The sequence below is a fragment of the Mustela nivalis genome, assembly GCF_964662115.1.
Source record: "Mustela nivalis genome assembly, chromosome: 7".
In the NCBI taxonomy this organism is placed as follows: Eukaryota; Metazoa; Chordata; class Mammalia; order Carnivora; family Mustelidae; genus Mustela; species Mustela nivalis.
In genome coordinates, this window is record NC_139026.1 from 129557932 (window position 1) to 129579307 (window position 21376).

Genomic DNA, 21376 nt, shown 5'->3' on the forward strand with positions numbered 1-21376 from the left:
TCAAAATCGAATTTCCTTCTAAGCAGCCACAGCTTAAAGGTAATTTATGTCAAATACAGTCAGCATCTCTGGGCAGAAATGCCACTGGAGAGGCATGAACTGTAAAACCTAAATGCTGATTCCCAGGCATAAGCAAGCTCTTCCTGACACCCGGCAGGCAGAACACGGCTGTTTATGAAGCTGTTTATGCATGCCATTAGGATAGCAATCACCGAGGACTTGGGCACCCTGTGCAATTCGGAGCAAAAACCCCAATACTTACTAAGAGAAAGCATCCTGTTCAAATAAGGACTTTAATGAGTAACTGAATTCTATATTCAATGCATTGAAAGATTTTTTTTACTCTATGTCCTTACTCTGGTGTAACGAGTCATTCCTGATTTTGTTTCGCTGAGAACATTTAACAATCCGCAGCCAATGGAGTACATCTGCAGAGTGACACTCCCGTAACTTGCTCATCAAAGACGTCACCACTTTCAAAGACACTGGCTCACATAACCTGAATCACTGTTTAAATGAGTATGAGAGAGTCTGAAACTAAGCTTTGAACTAAGCTTTGAAGGTAACCATTGGTCACATCTGGAAAGAGCAAGGAAGGATTGCGGGATAACGTCAAGTTTTGCAATGGAAGTCATTGGAAATAACACATGTACTTACTGCGTGTATCACAAATGTTGCTGAAAATACTTTTTATTTTCACAAAAGAAAAAAAAAAAGACAAACAGGACTGCAAATAAATAATAACGGACGCATCCTTTGTAACAGACCAAAACGGATAAAACCACTTGCCGAACTGATATTTTCTTGGTTCTTCTTCACTCTTTCCATTTCAGGAGTTATGCTTAAAGCTGTAGCTCTTCCCAGTTGACCTTTATAATGAACCTGCCATTTCAGAGAATAAAAAATAAGGGGACTGTGAATCAATTCGAATAAATAAGCATCTCACAGTAGCTATCTTAAGGAGCTAGCCAAGAAAGGGAACTACGAAAAAAGGAGAACGCCATCTAGAGGGCTAACCATATTTAAAATGCTTGCATTTTAAATCAATCTATTTTCATTCCTCCCATAGCATGAATCCCTGGGAATGAAGTCACTCAAATATATGAGCACACCATCAGTAAAGCTGTCAGAAGCACCGTATCACAAAGGAAGAGGAGAAATGTCTTCATGGATAATCCTTAAAGGTGTTCCTACCCATACACTATTACAGTTTGTCAGTAATTAACTGCATGCGGCAGAACTTTTGAAAAGATGCCTAAGTAGGGGACCGACGTCACCCATAAACAGGCCGGCGTGCTTCCCACGGCTCCATTCTTCCTTCTCAGTAACATGTTCCTTTCTGAGACTAATGGAGTTATGTCAACTATGATTTTACATAGATCGGGAAAAGATGAGCATCTACTTCTCCAAAACACAGTTGTGAGAAGTGCCAAACAGTGACCTACCTTTGTTTTATAAGTTCATAAGACTTTAAAGGTTTAAAGAAGAAAAGATTTCTTTGAACCTAATAGATTTCCAGATTTCCTCTTCCAGAGAACCCAACCTATATGTTAATGACCTGAATGACCTCGAGAAAGGATTCTCTCAGTGACCTACAGCTATGGATTACATAAACAGAGGGGGGTTAACACTCTGGAAAACAGCATGGAGGTTCCTCAAAAAGTTGGAAATACAGCTACCCTATGACCCAGCAATCATAGTACTGGTTATTTACCCTAAAGATACAAACATAGTGATCCAAAGGGGCACATGCACCCGAATGTTTATAGCAGCAATTTCCACAATAGCCAAACTATGGAAAGAACATAGATGTCCATCAACAAGTGAATGGATAAAGAAGATGTGGTATATATACACAATGGAATACTATGCAGCCATCAAAAGAAATGAAATCTTGCCATTTATGATGACGTGGATGGAACTAGAGGGTATTATGCTGAGTGAAATAAGTCAAGCGGAGAAAGACAACTATCATATGATCTCCCTGATATGAGGAAGTGGAGATGCAACGTGGAGGGTTTGTGGGTAGGAAGGGAGGGAGACAAACCATAAGAGACTCTTAATCCCACAAAACAAACTGAGGGCTGCCAGGGGGAGGGGGGTAGGGAGAGGGTGGTGGGATTATGGACATTGGGGAGGGTATGTGCTATGGTGAGTATTGTGAAGTGTGTGAACCTGGTGATTCATAGACCTGTAGCCCTGGGGCTAATAATACATTATATGTTTATAAAAAAATTTAAAAATTAAAAAAAAAAATAGAAGGGGGTTAAGAACACGCCAGGGGTTGGTGCCTGAGTAAAAACTGACAGCTCCCATGGGGCCCGTCCCTTGTGATCTCTTCAGGCATGCACACTTTATAATTTCCCCCAAGACGCTGTCCAAAAATAAAATGACAGTAGCTGGGAGTGGGCGATGGAACCGAACAGGCTAGTGAACAAGAGCACATACTAGTAGGAAAAGCAGTGGGAAAGCTTATCTGAAGGGCCAAGATGCTAGAAGCCACTGCCGCATCCCTTTGGGGAAACACAGCAGCTGTAAGCACGCAGACAAGATGAGAGGGACACACAGTCATCGAGAGACCAAAATCGTACTGGCGGTCACTGGGAAATCTAGAGGACGGAATGCCTGTCTGTACCCACCCCACCGCAGACCCTACAACCTTTCAAGTAAACTGGCAGGCAATGGAGAGCAGAACAGCCAACTCAAGGTTATGAAAATGTTATCAACGTGATCCCTTCGACAACATGTCCATAATACGTTTGCTATCATGAGAAAGAAAGCTACTAAGGTCACACATTGCTGATGTTCTTCTGATTTTCTTTAACTCTCTTCAACTCTGGTGGATCAGAAATGGCCGTTGCCTGTTTAGTTTCTCCTTTGTATTTCACCTGCAGAGGATAAGCGAGAGTTTCAACAGATGGTAGAATGGTCTCCCCCACACACCGCAGAGGAACAACCTCAAAATTGACCCTTTCTGTATACGCTTTCCCCCACTGTAGTTAAGCGCCCACCCTTCAGTTCCTATCTACACCTGGATCCTGATTCTTCAGATTTTTCAATAAATACTTTGCTGTTGAATACCAAAGCTCACTGCCAATTCCGTTAACTGAAAGCCATGGAAACATAAGGGAGACACAGGGAATGAGGTCATTGCAAGAGAATCACAGTGAGGTAGCCAAACGGCGGCCATTTACTCTCCTTCTGAGGCTTTCGAAAGAAGATGAAGACCCCTCGTTCCTCCCACATTCCAAGGGTATTATACGAATAAAGCAGTGTTCAGCCTGATTTTCTCCTCTACCTGGAAGAACTCACACTCAAATTTAAAAGTCTTTCAAAATTCCCTTTCGGGGGAGAAGAAGGCTTCTTCAAATTTTATTTTGATAAAATTTCCATGAAAGTGTCCCCCAAATGGGCAAAATACCCAGTAGGGGGTCCTTTGAAAGGGATTTCTGAATTGAGGAAGGCCTGGGTTCAAATCCCATCTCTGTCCTTCAAACTATGGGTCCCCGGCATGTCCTCTGACCTCCCCAAGACTCAGTTTTCGGCACCTACAAACCAGAGAAATAACTTGTGGCAACCTTACAGGTTCACATAAAGCAGTTCACATAGGAGCCCTGTTAGAGGTTTCTCCTGACTGTTAACCCTCACTGATTTATTAGCAACACATTACTGACTGACTAAATTTTTTCATTTTATTTAGAGTTTTCCTGCTCTGACATGATGCCTTTGAATCCCAGTCCAGCCGGCTCTTCATTTTGCTCTATTCCAACAAGTTTCGTTTTGTTTTTTCTCAGACTGACAACAGGTCTGCTTCTCTCCAGATCCTTCCCTGAAACTAGAGATTTCCCTACTCAACTATGAAGTCCATGAGGACAGGAACTAAGTCTTGCCCATCTTTGTGTACAGCAGAATACAGACTGGGGGGGCTTACTGAAGACTTCTTAACTAAACAAGCACGGCTAAATCACAGCAAGACAGTCCTGCACTTCCGGGATCACAGCAAAGAACCAAAGTTCATGCCCTCAAGCACATGACCATGAGAAGGAGCATCCGGTCCCGTGAAGGACTTGAGGTTTTCAGAGAGCAGCGTGAAGGAGAAAAATTCGTAACACTTGACAATAGAGAACACAGAACCACTTGCCGTACTCAGCTCCTCCTGGTTTCTCCTCACCCTCTCCATCTCCGGCGTGACGCTCACCGGTGTGGCCTTGGGGCATTGCTGTTTGTACTGGAGCTGTGGGATAAGGTCCAAGACCACATGGAGTTAGGCAAGAAGGTGTGCACCCACCGTCCAGAACAGACTAAAAGGAATGCCCCGTGGCTACAGGGCGTTAAGTTAGTTAAAATCTTCATTAGTATTGTAAAATGAAATAGGCATTCCTAACAGACGTCTCTAACACACTCATCCCAGACTCCTAGCTCCTTCTTGTCCGAATGTTTTAAACTTCCATATTTCCACTACATTTTGGTGGTGCTTCTTTGGAATTGTCTTATGTATTGGTGGTTTGAGTTTGGCCATTATTGGTCATAAAAAATTACCCCTTCTGTGAATTCATTTCTTCATAGCACTAAAGCAACACGATCAAACCACCATTTTATATTTAACAATAAAAACTGTATATTCTGGGGCGCCTAGGTGGCTCAGTGAGTTAAAGCCTCTGCCTTTGGCTCAGGTCATGATGGCTCAGGGTCCTGGGATCGAGCCCCGCATCGGGCTCTCTGCTCAGCGGGGAGCCTGCTTCCTCCTCTCTCTCTGCCTGCCTCTCTGCGTACTTGTGATCTCTGTCAAATAAATAAATAAAATCTTTATTTTAAAAAAAGTGTATATTCTTGTCATCAGCGAGAAGGGCTGCCCCCATCCCACACGTGCACCTCTGTGACAGACTGTCACCAGGGAAACACACCCCGAACCTCAACATTTCCCTTCTCTACCAAGTGCCCACAATGGCAGGCCTGCGCTCAGACTGGCATTATGGAAATCTGCCTGACCTACTGCCTAGGACGTGCTCTTTCTTGGCTGGGAGGATCAGATCCTGACATTTGTGGTCAGTTTTCCAGCAACCCCTTGACACCCCCGGGAAATAAATGAGCATCCAGCACAAAGAAACGGAACAGCATGTCCGTCAAACGAATTTTTGACAGGCAAAAAGTAAAACTGAAGGTGAAAATCCTATTATGAGGAACTCCACAGGGATGGTCTTAATGATTTTCTGGAATTTAAATTTAGTGGAAGAGATTTTTTTTTTTTCTTGCGAGACATCACAGGACCTGCGGGGCCTGTGGATAAAAATGGACTTGAGCTGCACCCCTCAGCCGTGAACGTGACAGTGAAGAGAAGCTTGATCAGCCGGGAAATCAAGGACAAAGGGTCAGGCCCCTTCTGGGGGAACTGCTTTCCTCAGGGGGCGCCTTTCTTTGTGCCGGGAGATGTGGTTGAGAATTTAGGCAGATTCTGTATCTGGGATAATGACTCGTCTCAGTTAAAGTGAGAAAAGGTCCAGTGTCAGCTCTACTGATGGCCAGGATGCAAGGAAAGATTACTCCAGGTAGAGCGCGGAGGGGGAAAATGCTGCTGACCGGCGTGACGGAGGTGGAGAAACTGCTGTAGCCACTCGGCAGTGGATGTAAGTCTGGGGACGTAAATCTGATACTGGGGACTCTTCGCGTCTTGTTTTCATTCATTCATTCACGGAGAGGCTAACGCTCTCCAGGCACGATCTCACTTCATACCCTCGTGCCAGCTTCATAGATAAGGAAGTTGAGGCTGGGAGAGGTGAGGGTTTGTAAAGGGTTTACAGCGAGTAAAGGCTGGAGCTGGGATCCAGCCAGCAGACCAGGGTCCCCGTATCTCCTGCGACTCCAGTATGGTGCCAGTTTCTACCACGTGCACAGCCCTTACTGTATGCCAGGCTGGCTCTCAAGCATGCTCACCAACATTAGTCTTTCATTAAATTAACTCACTACTATTTGCAAATAAAGTTATTTTAAGGGGGTGTTAGATCTCTCTGACACATTGAAAACTACTACCCTTTCTTTTAGAAAAAGGGACACATTAAGACATTATAATCCCTAAGCCAAGACCTGCTCGTGGGAGGAGCACCTGTCAGTTACACGTGAACCGCACTTCGGGAAACACCAGGACTCCCGACTCACCTCCTTAGGCCCGGAATTACTTCTCTCTGCACCAGCAGGTCCCTGCCACCTGCTACCCTATGCACTCATCACACTAAACCTTCCCCTCCTTGACCGGCATGTAAAACGTGTACAGATGCGTTCTGCTTGGCCAGGAAGGCGCTTCCTCACGAAATCCACCCCAACTTTTATTAACCCTTCAAGATCTAACTCAAATGTCACACTTCCCCAGAGGGTCTTCCCCTCTCTGCCACGAACATTGCCTTCCTCCTCTGCATTTCCACAGCACTTCGCAAAAGGAGACATTATTTATCATTAAATGAGACACCACATGCAATGTACTCCACAAGCATAGCAAACAGTCAGTCAGTCAATATTAACTATTGTGATAGCTCTGCATGCACAGTGGGTGTTTATTCCCATGTCTGTTTCTCCTAGAGGCCTGGAGAAGTCACACTCAGCTTTGAATTTCCCCAGAACAAGAACAGAGCGGGCATTCAAGTAACATGTCCTTCGATGCATAAATGCACACAGGCGGGGCCATGCCAGCCCAGCCTGAAGACGGGGGGGGGCATCTAGCTCAATCTTTTAGCAACTGGGCCTCCTGCAACAGTGTGCATTGTGCTGGGGCTTTGCTCGTACAAGCGCACGCCCTCCCTGCCTACTGCCATTCAAAGAAATAGAAAACGGTACTCAAAGAAATATGATCACACATTGCTGATGTTCTTCTGGTTTTCTTTAGCTCTCTTTAGCTCTGGAGGATCGGAAATGGCCGTTGCCTGATGCATCTCTTCTTTGTATTTTACCTGCAGCATGTATTTAAGAAATAAGGTGGTAAATTATTAAAAACAAAACAAACAACAGAAAAAAACAATGTGGGTTTTCTTCAATGCAAGGCTTAAAAGATAGATAGGACTCCTGCATTCGTAACTATTACACAGCTGAATTTTTAAACTCTCAACAGTAATTTTCCTTTGGTGGGAACAGAAATTTTTATTTTATTTTATGGGATGATGCTTTTTTTTTTATCCAAACGTGCCAATGAACTCATATCTATTCACCTAGCCATCACCATAGGAATTATTTCATTAAAATAAGCAAATGTTGCTTATGAAAATAAATTTTATCATTAGGCAGATACACAAAAAACCTTGGAAATCCTCCTAATGAATATAATAACTTGTAAGTTTCTAGCCAAAAAGCAGTTTCTACTCATTGACGTGTGAATTTAAATGTATCATGGATTTAAAGACAAAAGCCAAACTGTGTTTGCTACAGAGCCTTCGGAAGACTGCTTATTTAGGTGAGAGCATGCAAATATTCCGGAATAAGGAAAAAAATAAAATGGCCAGAACAAAAGAAGAGAAAGTGGAAGGTGGGGGGAAATGTACAAAAAAGCAGAGGCCAAGACCCCTGATTTGTATTGAAGGGCCTGTGTCTTCTACCCACAGAATCATGTTCTACAAATCCAGCCTATATCCTGGCACCCACTTTATTCAAAAGCTCTTCCCTCAAATCTATTTAGAGGAAGATCAACCAGACAAAAATGGTCATATCAGCACACGGTTATGCACGAGATGAGAAACAGCTCTTTGAATTTATGAAATGATTAGTAATACCATCGTATCAAGTGGTATTTTAATAAGTCTAAGATTCATGGAAGATTAGATTCAAGAAAAAGGACACGCATCAATATTTATATGTAGCAAATGCAGGCAAAAATGAAGAGGCCCATGTTGAAATTTAGCAAAGACTTAAATCTACGCAAACCAGGTTTTAGAAATCACTCGGTAAGGGCGCCTGGGTGGCTCAGTGAGTTAAAGCCTCTGCCTTCGGCTCAGGTCATATCCTGGGATCAAGCCCCGCATCAGGCTCTCTGTTCAGCAGGGAGCCTGCTCACCCCCACCCCCCGCTTTCTCTCTGCCTGCCTCTTTGCCTACCTGTGATCTCTATCAAATAAATAAATAAAATCATTAAAAAAAAAAGAAAGAAAGAAATCACTCGGTAATGTTTAAATGATTCAGGCTGAAATCCACGCTGACGGTGGCAAAGAAATGGTAACCTACATGTCTATGTCCTAGGAGCCTTAGGTTTAATATGAGTAACAATGGCAATATAAGTCTAGATCCGAAAGAGTTAAATCGAGAATACACTGCCAAAGACCACCTCTAAATAAAGATTCAAAAATAGTTCTTAACAGGGAAAGCTAATAGCTAAAACGCTTGTACAGGGGAGGTGGAAAATGTCGAGATCTTTAAATGTTAGAGAATCATATCTTGGTTTGACAGATCTGGCTAATCTTGAAAGGGCAACTTTCCATTTGAATACTAAGCAGGAGTTTATGGCCCCAACCTCATAGAGATACAGAACCATGCATTTATTGTTTGCTAGGAGAGGCAGCGGAATGCTGGAACAAGAAATGATCTACCATGCTCCTTTGCGTGATTTTCCTCGGGTGAGAAGCTAAACGTGATTAAAGATGAACATTTGTGTTTTTCATATGACTTTAAACTAATCGAAATGGCACAGTCATCTTCCTATAGGCGATGGAATTGCATACTACAGAACATTTATAACATTGTATTTCAGGACACTGATGGGTACAATTCAAATATTATCATTTGGAAGTGAAGGAAACAAACATAGTATCCTTTTCTGCCAAACTAATTTCCCCAGCGGACCCCAGCATGGCCGGACACAAGGCTCTCACCACAGTGGATCAGAACACATTTGCACGCCCTCACCATAAGCTCCTACTCCTCACGCTTTCTTCAAGAGAAAGCTGTGTTCATTCATGCTACAGAAATTTTATTGCACTAGTATTCTGCAGATTTTTTTGAAGTGTGCTTTTAGAATCAGGTTCTTACCTTGACTTTCGTACTCTTTCTCCACAAAAACCCATGTGCACTCATCTTCTAGAATGCCATGTAACTATCCTGACAGAGATGTCTAACCCGGGCTATTCTACTTGAATTACTTAAAGGCTCTGCCTTCAAGAGGGAAGGTGAAGAGAAAGGAGAGGGGGATTTCAGGAAAGAACCTTCAAGACTTCCTCAACAAGGAACTAAATATATGTGGTGCCTGGGTGGCTCAGTCAGTTAAGAATCCGAACCCTCCTACACTGTTGGTGGGAATGCAAGCTGGTGCAGCCACTCTGGAAAACAGCATGGAGGTTCCTCAAAATGTTGAAAATAGAACTGCCCTATGACCCAGCAATTGCACTATTGGGTATTTACCCTAAAGATACAAACGTAGTGATCCAAAGGGGCACATGCACCCGAATGTTTATAGCAGCAATGTCCACAATAGCCAAACTATGGAAAGAACCTAGATGTCCATCAACAGATGAATGGATCAAGAAGATGTGGTATATATACACAATGGAATACTATGCAGCCATCAAAAGAAATGAGATCTTGCCATTTGCGACAACATGGATGGAACTAGAGCGTATCATGCTTAGCGAAATAAGTCAAGCAGAGAAAGACAACTATCATATGATCTCCCTGATATGAGGAAGTGGTGATGCAACATGGGGGCTTAAGTGGGTAGGAGAAGAATAAATGAAACAAGATGGGATTGGGAGGGAGACAAACCATAAGTGACTCTTAATCTCACAAAACAAACTGAGGGTTGCTGCGGGGAGGGGGTTTGGGAGAAGGGGGTGGGATTATGGACATTGGGGAGGGTATGTGCTTTGGTGAGTGCTGTGAAGTGTGTAAACCTGGTGATTCACAGACCTGTACCCCTGGGGATAAAAATATATGTTTATAAAAAATAAAAAATTAATCAAATAAAAAAAAAAGTAAAAAAAAAAAAAAAAAGAATCCGACTCTTGATTTTGGCTCGGGTCATGATCTAAGGGTTGTGAGATCGAGCCTCATGTGGGGCTCTTCACTGGACAAGGAGCCTGCTTAAGTTTCTTTCTCTCCCTCCCTAAAATAAAATAAAATAAAATAAAATAAAATAATAAAAATACTTTATGGCTACCAAATGCTAAAAAATAAAAGAAGAAAAAGAAAAGAAAGAAAGAATGAATTCAATTAAATATATTACATATCCATGGGAGAATTCCTGTTGGTAAGGATAGCAAGTCTCCATTGTAAATGTCAAACACCGAATGAAGAAGTTTTCATCCATAATAGTAAGCACCTCCTCTACCCTCCCCCTCCAAGCTCAAAGAGAGTTGGAGGGTAAGTTATTTTACAAATTATAGCAAAGGTGCATGTTTTTGCTTTGCTGAAAGCTGGAAGAAGTAGAACACAAACAGGGCCTCTGAAACCTTCTCTTAAGCCACCAAATAAATGTACTAAGGGCCTTTAGTCGTTCTATAGGGTAAAATTTCTTTCCTCCAAGTTGTGGAGAGGTACTGAAATTTATCTTTCCTCTCAAAAATTTAATGCAGTTAAAATTCTGTTCAAAAGATGAAATCTAATCCTAGATTTCATTACAGGACTATTAAAGTGATCTATCTCTCGTACACTATGATAGATCAAGATGAAACACTGCTTTAGGTTCAAGGGGAACAAGGCTACAGTTTTCCTTCTGAAAGTGAGACCTTTGATATTTGATGAAATAGCATTTTAACAAAGTGAAGACTAAAAGAAAAAGCAGCCAGTTTAGCAAAGAACTAAAAACATTTATCTAGCTTATGTTTGCTTTTGGAAAGGATAATTAATGTTGTAAAGCACTTTACTGAACTAATATTCTGCTGATTTTTCTTCACTCGTTCAGTCTCTGGAGTATCTTTTACTGCTGTGCCAGCTCCTATTTCTTTCTTATAAAATATCTTTGTTATAAGAGAAGGAAAGAATAACTAGAAGCTCATTGGAATTCAGGTCCTAGATCAGGTTCTTATTAAAGGAAGACAATTTCTTAGGTTCTCAGGTAATGTGAATACAGCTTCTGTTTATGAGTAACGAGGCTATATCAATCAATTAAATAATCCATTATGAGAATAAATGTCCAATTTGGGTCTCAGCATTCCACAGCATTCCACAGGTAACCCCTGATACCTTGTGTGTGGTAATGACATGGCTGCAGATTACGTGGTCTAAGAATAGAAGCTGGCAAACTTGGGGCGCCTGGGTGGCTCAGTAGGCAAAGCCTTTGCCTTCAGCTCAGGTCACGGTCTCGGGTCCTGGGATCCAGCCCCCCATCTGGCTCTCTGCCCAGCAGGGAGCCTGCTTCCCCTCCCCCACCGCCTGCCTCTCTGCCTCCTTGTGATCTCTGTCAAATAAATAAATAAAATCTTAAAAAAAAAAAAGTTGGCAAACTAGAGTTTCCTTCTTCAAATACAAACATATATCATATGTGCGTTTGAGAAAAAGCAAAGCACATATTAGAAGAGCTTACTAAGCAGTTTCATTTAATTCAAAAATGGCAAGAAATTTTAAGCAGGTGCTATTCTCCAAACACAAAGATGCCCTCATTCTCGTCACAGAAAATAGTGGCTTCATCGTCAACATCAAAAGTTTATTCAGTCTATTTCCGTCTCTTCTACTTATTCGTTAACCTTCCCACATGGCTCTCGACTCCTACCAACAATCCGGGCCTTTCTAAGACAAAGCAAAGCGAAGAAACAAAATGTTTTACCGATTGGGAGAAGGGGGTGGGATTATGGACATTGGGGAGGGTATGTGCTTTGGTGAGTGCTGTGAAGTGTGTAAACCTGGTGATTCACAGACCTGTACCCCTGGGGATAAAAATATATGTTTATTAAAAAAAAAAAGAAAGGACAAATACCCAACTTTTGTAGCAGCATGGATGGGACTGGAAGAGATTATTATGCTGAGTGAAATAAGCCAAGCAGAGAGAGTCAATTATCATATGGTTTCACTTATTTGTGGAGCATAACAAATAGCATGGAGGACATGGGGAGTTAGAGAGGAGAAGGGAGTTGGGGGAAATTGGAAGGGGAGGTGAACCATGAGAGACTATGGACTCTGAAAAACAATCTGAGGATTTTGAAGGGGTGGGGGGTGGGAGTTTGGGGTACTAGGTGGTGGGTATTATAAAGGGCACGAATTGCATGGAGCACTGGGTGTGGTGAAAAATAATGAATACTGTTATGCTGAAAATAAAAAATAAATTAAAAAAAAAAAAAAAAAAAAACAACTGGCTTAAACTCAAATAGCAATTTAGTGGTAAAGTTTAGTACCAGAACTTAGCATATTTAATTTGGTGAGAAAATGTCTAACATTGACTAACCATTTAGAAACTCTCTTATATGGTAAACTCTGCCGCTAACACATAGTTGGGAAAATAAATAAAACTCTGGTATTTAAAAAAAAAAAAAAAAAAAAAAAAAATGTTTTACCGAATAGCAGAGTAAACATCAGAAAGGCAGATGAGGACAAAACTATTGCCCCTGTTAAGATTTGGTAATTCAGTGAGCCCTAATGGGGGTTGGGAAAGTATGGCCTCAGAGATGTTCTCCCCCAAAGAAGACATCTGTAACCCATGGAATCACAGGAGATAAGAGTGGAAACAGCTTTTTCCCCCTGATCATCCCTTCAAGCCACTTTTCCCTTTCTTAGTACACTTGCTTTGAAGGCCCTAATGGTACCTGACTAGCACACCTGGAGGTTTTGAGTTTGCCAATGTATTACAAAGTAGAAATATTCCGAAAGTCCTCAGACTTCATAGAATTTGTATTTTGATGGGGCCTTTACTTAACTACTAAATGCTAAGGAGCTAGTTCTACTTATAAATATTAGCTGTATGGTCAATTTTTATAATTTTAGAATTCAGGTTTGTATATCCATCAAACATAGACTCGTCCCTTTATTAATGATTGCTGATACAACTCCTATTCCTCAAAGTAAAAAAAAATAAAAGTTTAGGAGTTGGTTATTAACTAGTAAATTCCTAAATACATTATCATGGCAAATCAGTGATCAGGAAGGAAGTGATTTTATAGGATTATTCTCATCTCCAAAGTTAAATATGTGTGGAAGATTAAGACCTCTTCCGTGAGTAAAATTTTAAATTTCAGTTAAAAAGAACTCTTGCTTGTACCACAGAAGAAAATTTGAATTTGTAATTCCAAAACAATCATGATAAATTGTACCAGATAAGAACATTTGGTACTATTAAAAGGAAACAACAGGCCCAAAATGGAGTCACTCATGTTAAGACCCATCAAGACTTAATACTTAAAGTAATTGCAGTTTCAGCTTCTCCCAAGAGTAGAATTTTAAACCAATCAGTCTGGAATTTCCTCATCAGCACTAGAGAGGTAATCTGCATGACAGACCCCCATCTTTTTCCCTAAGGGAAGGTGACCTTGTCTGAAGCAATCCTATTTTCTCTCTTGCTAATAACTTCCTTGTCCTGCTGGTTTCTGCCTATCAAAGCCGTACATTTTGTACATCTCTACTGATCATTCTCAAATCTGTTAGAGGGGACACTGCCTGATTCATGAATTATTGAATAAAACCAATCAGATCTTTAAATTAACTTGACTGAATTTTGGTTAAGAGTACTCTTTTATTTTAACAAAGGAAAGAGAATACATTTGATAGAAAATTCAAACAACGCAACAATCAGACAATGAGGAAAAACGCCCTCCTTCTGGAAACACAATTTCAAGGTGCCCACGGAGAAGCAGTAATTGTTACTCACCGCACTAATGTTTTGTTGAGTTATCTTGATTCTCTGAATTTCAGGAGTGTCTAACACAGAACTATAGTTAGAAAGCATCTTCTCTGCTTCGTCTTTATACTTTTTCTAAAAATATAAACATTTAATATGAATCTGAGACTGTGTGTGATGTACATGTATGAGAGATAGAAAATAGTGCAGCTTCCAACTCTACTATTCCACATGGCTCATATCCTCATAAATTATATCTTATGGTTCAAAGCAGTTGTTGATGGGACAGCAGAAATAAAAGGAATAAGCAAACAGTAAGCAAAGAGTCCAGAGAAACAGGCTGCCTCTTCTCAGGAAACGGTTCCCACCCTAGTCCGTCCAAAGGCTTCCAGAGGCTTTGGCCTCTGTGCCATTTCTAAGATTAGAAACTTGTGATATTGTGACTTATGGTAAGAAATACATATTTGGCTTTTGTCCCTATTTCTGGCACAGAGCTCCTAAAACTGTCAGAATTTCCTGTGATGAGAGTGGTTAAAATATCTTTAGTCATGTTAGTGAAATGATTTTTGGACTACACTTAAGGATGGGACTGGTTGCCAGGGGGAACCAAACAAGCAATTAGAGGGTTAGAACTTTCAGTCCCCAACCCACAACCTCTAGGGAGAGGAGAGGAGCTGGAGCCTGAATCAATCATCAATACCCAGAGTTGAATGTAATGAAGCTTCCATAAAACCCAAAAGGAGAGGGTTCAGAGAGCTTAAGGTTGGTGAACATGGTGAGATTTAGGGGAAATGGGGAATGAACCTAGAGAGAGCTTGGAAGCTCCATGACCCTTCCTCATGCATCTCTTCAATGCATCTCTACCAATGCATCTCTTCCATCTGGCTGTTCCTGAGTTATATCCTTTTATAAAAAACTGCTGATCTAGTAAGTTCCATCTGCTGCTCTAGCAAATGAACCCCGAGTACGGGGTCCTGGGAACCTGTGATCTACAGCCTGTTGACCAAAAAGCACAGGTGAAGAACTGAGCTTGCAATTGGCATCTGAAAAGGGGAGGGGAACCATCCTGTAGGACTGAGCCCATAACCTGTAGAACTTGGTGCCAGCTTCTAGTAGACAGTGCCAGAATTGAGTTGAATTCTCCAGTCCCCTGCTGATGTCCAAGAATTGTTTGTTGGTGTGGGGAAGCCTCCACATACATGCATTGGAATTGGTGACAAGAACCCCAAGAAACCCAGTCTTTCATGAGCAGCCCCAGTCCCTGTTCAAGGTAGTCCTATAGCTCCTACAAGTAACATGGCTTTCTATATGCACTATTTTTCATGCTTCCGGATTTGTGCTTTGTTTCCTACTTCAGAAAAAGATACATTTGTATAATGGAAAGATACTAGTATCTCTGTAGTTGAGATTAAAATCTCAATTTTCTGTGTACTAAATGTATTACGATAAGCTCTGGTCCAATCTGGGCCATACCTTCAATGAGTACCCATGTTTATATAGTCATAGGTATGGTTCAAAATACACATTAACTAATTAAATCAACTCTCCAAGCAGATGGTGTTACTATCCCCTCTTACAGATGGGGAAACTGAGACACTCGCTAAGAAGTGTCAGAGCCAGGATTCAACCCAGGCACTCTGGGCCCAAAGTCAGGGAAGTTAACACTTGCTTGTCGGGAAAGGTAATGATTGTTCGTGTTGAGACTCAGCACAGCATTGTTACAATATCATAAGTATTCCATTGTATCCTAAAATAATGAAAATTCCTTGAAGTTAGATGTATCCTTCTGTCCCACACAAACAAAGCAACACTGTTAAGCTAAGGCAGGAATGCTGACAACTCGGGCATCGCTTCCCATGGGAAGCCCTTACCTTTGGAGGGAGTGGCATATATCATGGTGGCATATATCATGGTGGGTAATACTGTATTTGTGTGATTATTTGATTATTAAACTATGAGATTAGTTCCCCAATGGGAAAACCATGCCTAATTTTACACGTAAGTGGGTGCTCAGAAAGTATTTACTGAATGAATGAATGAATGAATGAATGAGATTGACAGTCTTGAAACAGTAACTTTTCTCCACTGACTCCTTATTTATAATTTTAGTCACTTGATATAGTTAGAGCCAACTTTTCCTAGTTTAGGTGGCACCAGGAGACACTGAGGGCAGATGGCCATGCACTTCAGGGCCATCCCACAGCTGTGACATCTGAGGAGGCCGAGAAGCAGACAATTCCTTTGACATTTGACTCTGTCGTCTGGAGACGCCCTTTAGATGTTCGAATTCTGCTTGTGCTTTAATGAGAATTCTAACAAATTTGGTCAGATTTTGTTGAACATTCTTTTCATCATAAATCCCCTTCATCAAATGCAATTCCTTTGTCAATTTTCTATCACCATTTTAATTTTTTCATTCCCCTTTACTGTTTTTTTTTTTCCATTGGGATTCATTCTTTTCCTTGTAAATTTTATAGCGAAGACAATATTCCCTAATGAATTTTTTGCCCAGATCAGATTTTATCCATAACTTCTTCCATGAGATTTATTCTTTTGTGGTTATATCCAAATCCAGCTTTACTAGAGCTTTTTTTCAACAAGTCTTTAGAGAGGATGTGTGACAGGTCACACTTGGTAAATTAAATTTTACAAAGAAGACCATTTTTCTCTTAATTTTTAGTTAATGTTCAATTTCACCTTCCACCTTGCACCTTGTTTTATTCATTCTTCATTGGAACTGACTATTTAGGGATAATATTATTACTATGAGATGGTTAATAGACAAACTCATCTGTAATCTGTTCTCTGTAGTGTGAGCTCTGGATTCAAGTGTGCACTAGAGTCAAAAACTAAAAATAAAAAGGATCACAGTGTTGTTGGACTCAAACAGGGGAGCTCAGACACTCAATAACAGCCACTGAATTGAATTTACAGCAAATTTCCTTTCATTAGTGAGTTTAATCAAGTTTGACCAATAGCTCCTAGAATAGAGTGCAGTGACTTTGAATACAGTGCCCTCCAAAAAATACCAGTCTTAGAGACACACAAGGCACATGGGGACTGAAAATCAGAAAATGGTATTCAGAGTCTCTTTACTCCCTCCACCAACCTGGCTGTAGATTTCTGATGCTCTCTTGGCTCGTAGTATGTCCAGGATGTCCATGCTCACTTGCATTCCTTTCCCCTTAATTTCATTTTCCAGATCTTTCTTATATTCTTTCTAAACGAACAGAAAATAATCTTCAGAGCTTCGCTTCTCCTTCCAGAGCAAGGCTGATATGTATGTGTTTGAATCTCAAGGCTACACGTGCGAAAATGCCATTTATGCTTTTTCTATACACAGATCATCGTGTCTGTTGTAAACTTTGTATCTTGTGGGTTCCTCACCTGGCTGGCCATTTCCGATGCTTTCTTGGCTCTCTGGATATCAGGAGTGTCTGGGCCCACTTGCATGCCCTTCCCTCTTATTTCAGTCTCCAGATCTTTCTTATAGTCTTTCTGGAGAAAATAAAACATGCAGTGAGGGCTCCACAAGAACGTGAAAAACTGTTAACAACTGTGCTGGCATCTCACATCAAGATCATGGCTTTGGACTCTTATTTCTACAAAACTAGGAAGAGTTTTAAAACTTGTGGGAGGAACATGGCTTGGAGTGACTTATTCACAAGGGATCAGAAGGCTCCTGCCCACTAAACTGAATTAAGAAAGGAAACACAGTTAGCTAAAGAGGAAGTTTTTCTATTTCAGTACAATAAAATTGATCAGTTATTGGTTAACATATAACTCATCTGATGAGTATCAGTAGGATGTCATTGCAAAATTGTCACTTTTTGCTCTGCAGTGAATAATTATTGCTGGTTGCTTCCTTGGAATCCAACCGCTGTTACCCCCAACTCCCATTAGCTCCCTGCTTTGCCACGGGGCAACTCACAGCTCCCCCATACTAGACCATTCAGCTTGGGTGAGGCTGGCCCAAGTCAGGGAGTCCTGTTGGGCTCACCTAAATTTACCATTATACCCCATCCCTTGGGGTACGGGGAATGGGGTATAATCACAATATGATTTGTGAAGTTCCATCCCTGGCCCTTCCAGAATTCTCTAGGGACGAGTAGGATTCTTCTTCCACACATACTATCAAGAAGCTTTCCCTCTTCTTCTAGACATTGATGGAGAAAGAAGAAGCCCCAGGAACTGCTAAGAACCTCTTTGCGAACAAAAGAAAGCCTGCCTGAGAACTGAAGATAGAGACTGAAACTCAATTACATTGTCTGAGCCCCAGAGCAAGCCCAGCCTAGGGCTTCCTCTACTGTCTAGTTCTAAAAACCATAAATTATCTGCTTATTTTGAGAAGCCTGAATTGAATTATGTGTTACTTACAAAATAGTCATAATTACCCAGACACAACATGTCTCTAAGACTCGTCACATTTTAAAACAGATTATAAAAAATCAAGCAGGCTGTAGACTTAAATTGTACACTTTTCAGTGTGTATGGATTCTTCAATGAAAAATTGTATTACAAGAAAAAAAAAACATTGCTGTATCTAATTACATCTCTTCTAAAACAGTTATTTGCGATCATGTTGACGTAGCCTAGATGTGACATAATCTAGATTTGCAGTTTTCCTGCAATGGCATAAATGTTGGCTTGCTTATTTGTGATATCCTTTATTTTAAAAGGTATAAACGAAGATCTCAATCTCAGAAAAATATTACATTTTTTCCTATCTTCGATTCATAACTCTGCTTATTTTCACGGACTTGGAGTCTCGGTTTCACATTTCTGAATACAATTTAAATAATAGCATTTAACCTTCAAAATCATAATATTCCATTATTACTGTGTGTATTAAAAAAAATTTCTAGTAAGCCTCTTTAAGACCCCCAAACAAAGAACCTCATTTGAAGGACAATGTATATAGAAAGTGAGGCACTAATCATAGATAGTCCCCAAGGTCCCAGGGTAGAAGTATGTCATTTAATTTTGCAATATGAATGTTCAAATCTAAAAGCATACTCAAGCACATCAATAGATTACATAAGACTTTAGTTACATCGTTTACATACTAATGTATAATAGAACACCCTAAAATCCTGAAGGTTTAAGAAAAAACATGATGGCACCTATATTCCAAGAAGACAAGCCCCAATGCACAAGAGTTTTATAGGTTCTGCCTGAGTCATGTCTGCTAATCTCCTATTGGCTAATAGAAAGTCACATGGTCAATTCCATAGGTTCTGGAGGGTTTAACTATTGGAAGTGATTCATGTAACAATATATGCCATATTAATTTCCTTGGAAAGTTAAGCCTCAAAAGTCCCAAAGTTTGGTTGAAATGGATGCGAGAACCTAGCAACTGGGCAAAATGGGACATGGCTAGGATTACATACAAATGAGACCTTTGGATTGCAAAAATAACAGCACGGCTATAATCATGATGTACATATAACTATAGGACACCTGACTCCCCTAGGCCTTTCTTTTCCCTAGCTTCTCAAGAACTAGCAGACATTCCTAAGCTACACACAGAAATTGAAAGCAGCATATTGTTGAATAAAACAAGTCTATACCGTTCAAGGAAAGACATGACATTCCAACGTTTCATGAAAAGAAAGTGTCTTAGAGGCCCTTAGATAAAAGTGTGAAATACATAATTTGTAGTCTTTCCACATTGTTCTCTCCATGGAAAGGATGCCTTCTTTTGGCTTCAACTCTCAGGCTGATTTTGAAGGCTCTTCTCCAGCCTTGAATTCCTCACTCCCAAACCTCTTACTCTAAGCCAGTACATTGAACTAACACTGGATGTTTCCCCCTCCTAATAAAAAGAAGCATTTCTGAGATTTATAAGTAATAGTTTGATAGTTTCAAGTAGCTAGTTACTTGGAATCCCAAGGAGGCCACCATTAAAAAGTACCCTTACATCTAAAGAATGAATAACTAGAAAGAACAACTGGGCAAAGACCAGGGAAAGAACTTTCCAGAAGAAAACAGCACTGTGCAGAGACTGCAAGTCTGTGAGGCTGGAGCACAATCATAATGGGCAAGGGAAGAGGGGAATAAGATAAGAATGGCAGAAGAGAGGCTCTGAATGCAGCAGCAAGGAGTGGGGCATTTATACTGGACATAACTGGAAACCATTGGAGAGTTCTAAGTAGTGAGACTAACATAATTTAACATAATTTTCCAAGGATGCTTCTGACTGTTGGGTAAAGAATGGCTATGAAGAGGACAAAAATGGAAGCAGAATTCTAGTTAGAAGCCATTGCAGGGATCTAGGTGACAAACATGGTAGCTTGGACTAGGGTGGAGAGAAGTAGATGGATTTAGAAATCATTTTGGGGGCAGAGTCAATAAAAGTTGCTGATGAGAAGAATCCAAGCGACTTCGGCGATCTCACTGATGACATTTGCTAAGAAGGGAGTGGAAAAGGAAAGCAGATCCGGGGGAAAATTAAGCCTTCTGGTTTTATTGTGTTAATATTGAGATCCTGTTACTACATTTTACATGTCATTTACATGCGGTAATGCCTATGAGACATCAAAAGGTAAATGGTTACATATTCACATCTAAGTTATGAAACAATTTTGCTATAAGAATGAGGTAGAACTATATGAAGTAATATGGAAAAAGGTCTATAATATTAAGTGAGAAAACCAAGTACGGGAAAAAAATACATGGTATTTAAGGACTTTTTAAGTCTACGTGTACATAAGTGTTATGTTTATCTATATACACATAAAAATAGATCCAGAAGGTTCTACAACAAATCTGCAACAATGGCTATATTTCAGGAGAATGGAAGGAGGGGTCAAGTCAAAGGAGGTTTTCAAGGGCCTGTTCAGTATGCATCCCCCCCAACTCTTGTCATTTCTAAATAAAACCTCTATTGCTCAAGACTCCTATGCCATCTCCAGATCCTTTTTCCAAACCAGTTATGACCCTTCCATTCCCCTGGCCAGACCGCAACCCTGGGGATGTAAGCAGATCCCAATGCAGCAGCAGACTAGAGGGCATTTAATCAGCTCCCTCTCACCCTCCAGATTTCCTGCGGGGAGTCAGTCCTGAGCCAGCTCTTCCTAACTGCAAACACATTACATTACAGCTCTCAGAGTAGCCCCACTGAAACACCCCCCAACCAGCCTTGAGGTAAGTGGGCAGCACTCCTTAGCCTTCTCCCCAAAATTCTCTTTACAAATGTTTCTCACAAAATCAGCTCTTCCCAAATACCCTCTACTCCAGTGACGCTCGTACATTCTCGAAATTTCTGGAGGAGTTCCAGAGGTATGGAACTGGTTCTGGGATATTGCCTTCAAAAAACTACACATTTATGGTCTGACTCTTACAATGTTGTTATCTGTTCTCTATCACATCATAGCCTCTAAGCCAAAACTTCTAAACTAATATCCTGCTGTTACATGCATTACATGAAGAGGAAAATATTAGATGAAAGAACACGGTCATTCAGGATATAGAACACTTCAATCCAAAATGCTAACCCGGTAGGAATTTCCAGCATGGTGATGAGGTCAATGGGGTATTTTCAGAACGTGCAGCCAAATCATACAGAAATGGTTATCACTGCCAGGCTAGAGTCTCAATATGTGATTTTCAAGGTCTGTTCAGAAAGTGGGAAACGCAGATGTACGGA

General features: G+C 40.8%; 1 protein-coding gene across 5 annotated transcripts in view; it reads right to left on the reverse strand.

Annotated features, from left to right (window-relative positions):
• NEBL (nebulette) overlaps nt 1-21376 on the reverse strand; it is a 368185-nt gene that overhangs the window by 34023 nt on the left and 312786 nt on the right. Inside the window, exons 15-21 of one of the 5 annotated variants that reach the window (XM_082742120.1) lie at nt 17116-17226; nt 16838-16948; nt 13759-13863; nt 6846-6938; nt 4142-4234; nt 2796-2888; nt 790-882 (exon numbers count right to left, since the gene is read on the reverse strand). The exons of the other annotated variants lie outside the window; for them this stretch is intronic. Of the exons in view, the coding sequence (XP_082598246.1) occupies nt 790-882; nt 2796-2888; nt 4142-4234; nt 6846-6938; nt 13759-13863; nt 16838-16948; nt 17116-17226 (699 nt within the window). The remainder of the gene's footprint in view (nt 1-789; nt 883-2795; nt 2889-4141; nt 4235-6845; nt 6939-13758; nt 13864-16837; nt 16949-17115; nt 17227-21376) is intronic. 5 annotated transcript variants of the gene reach the window in all.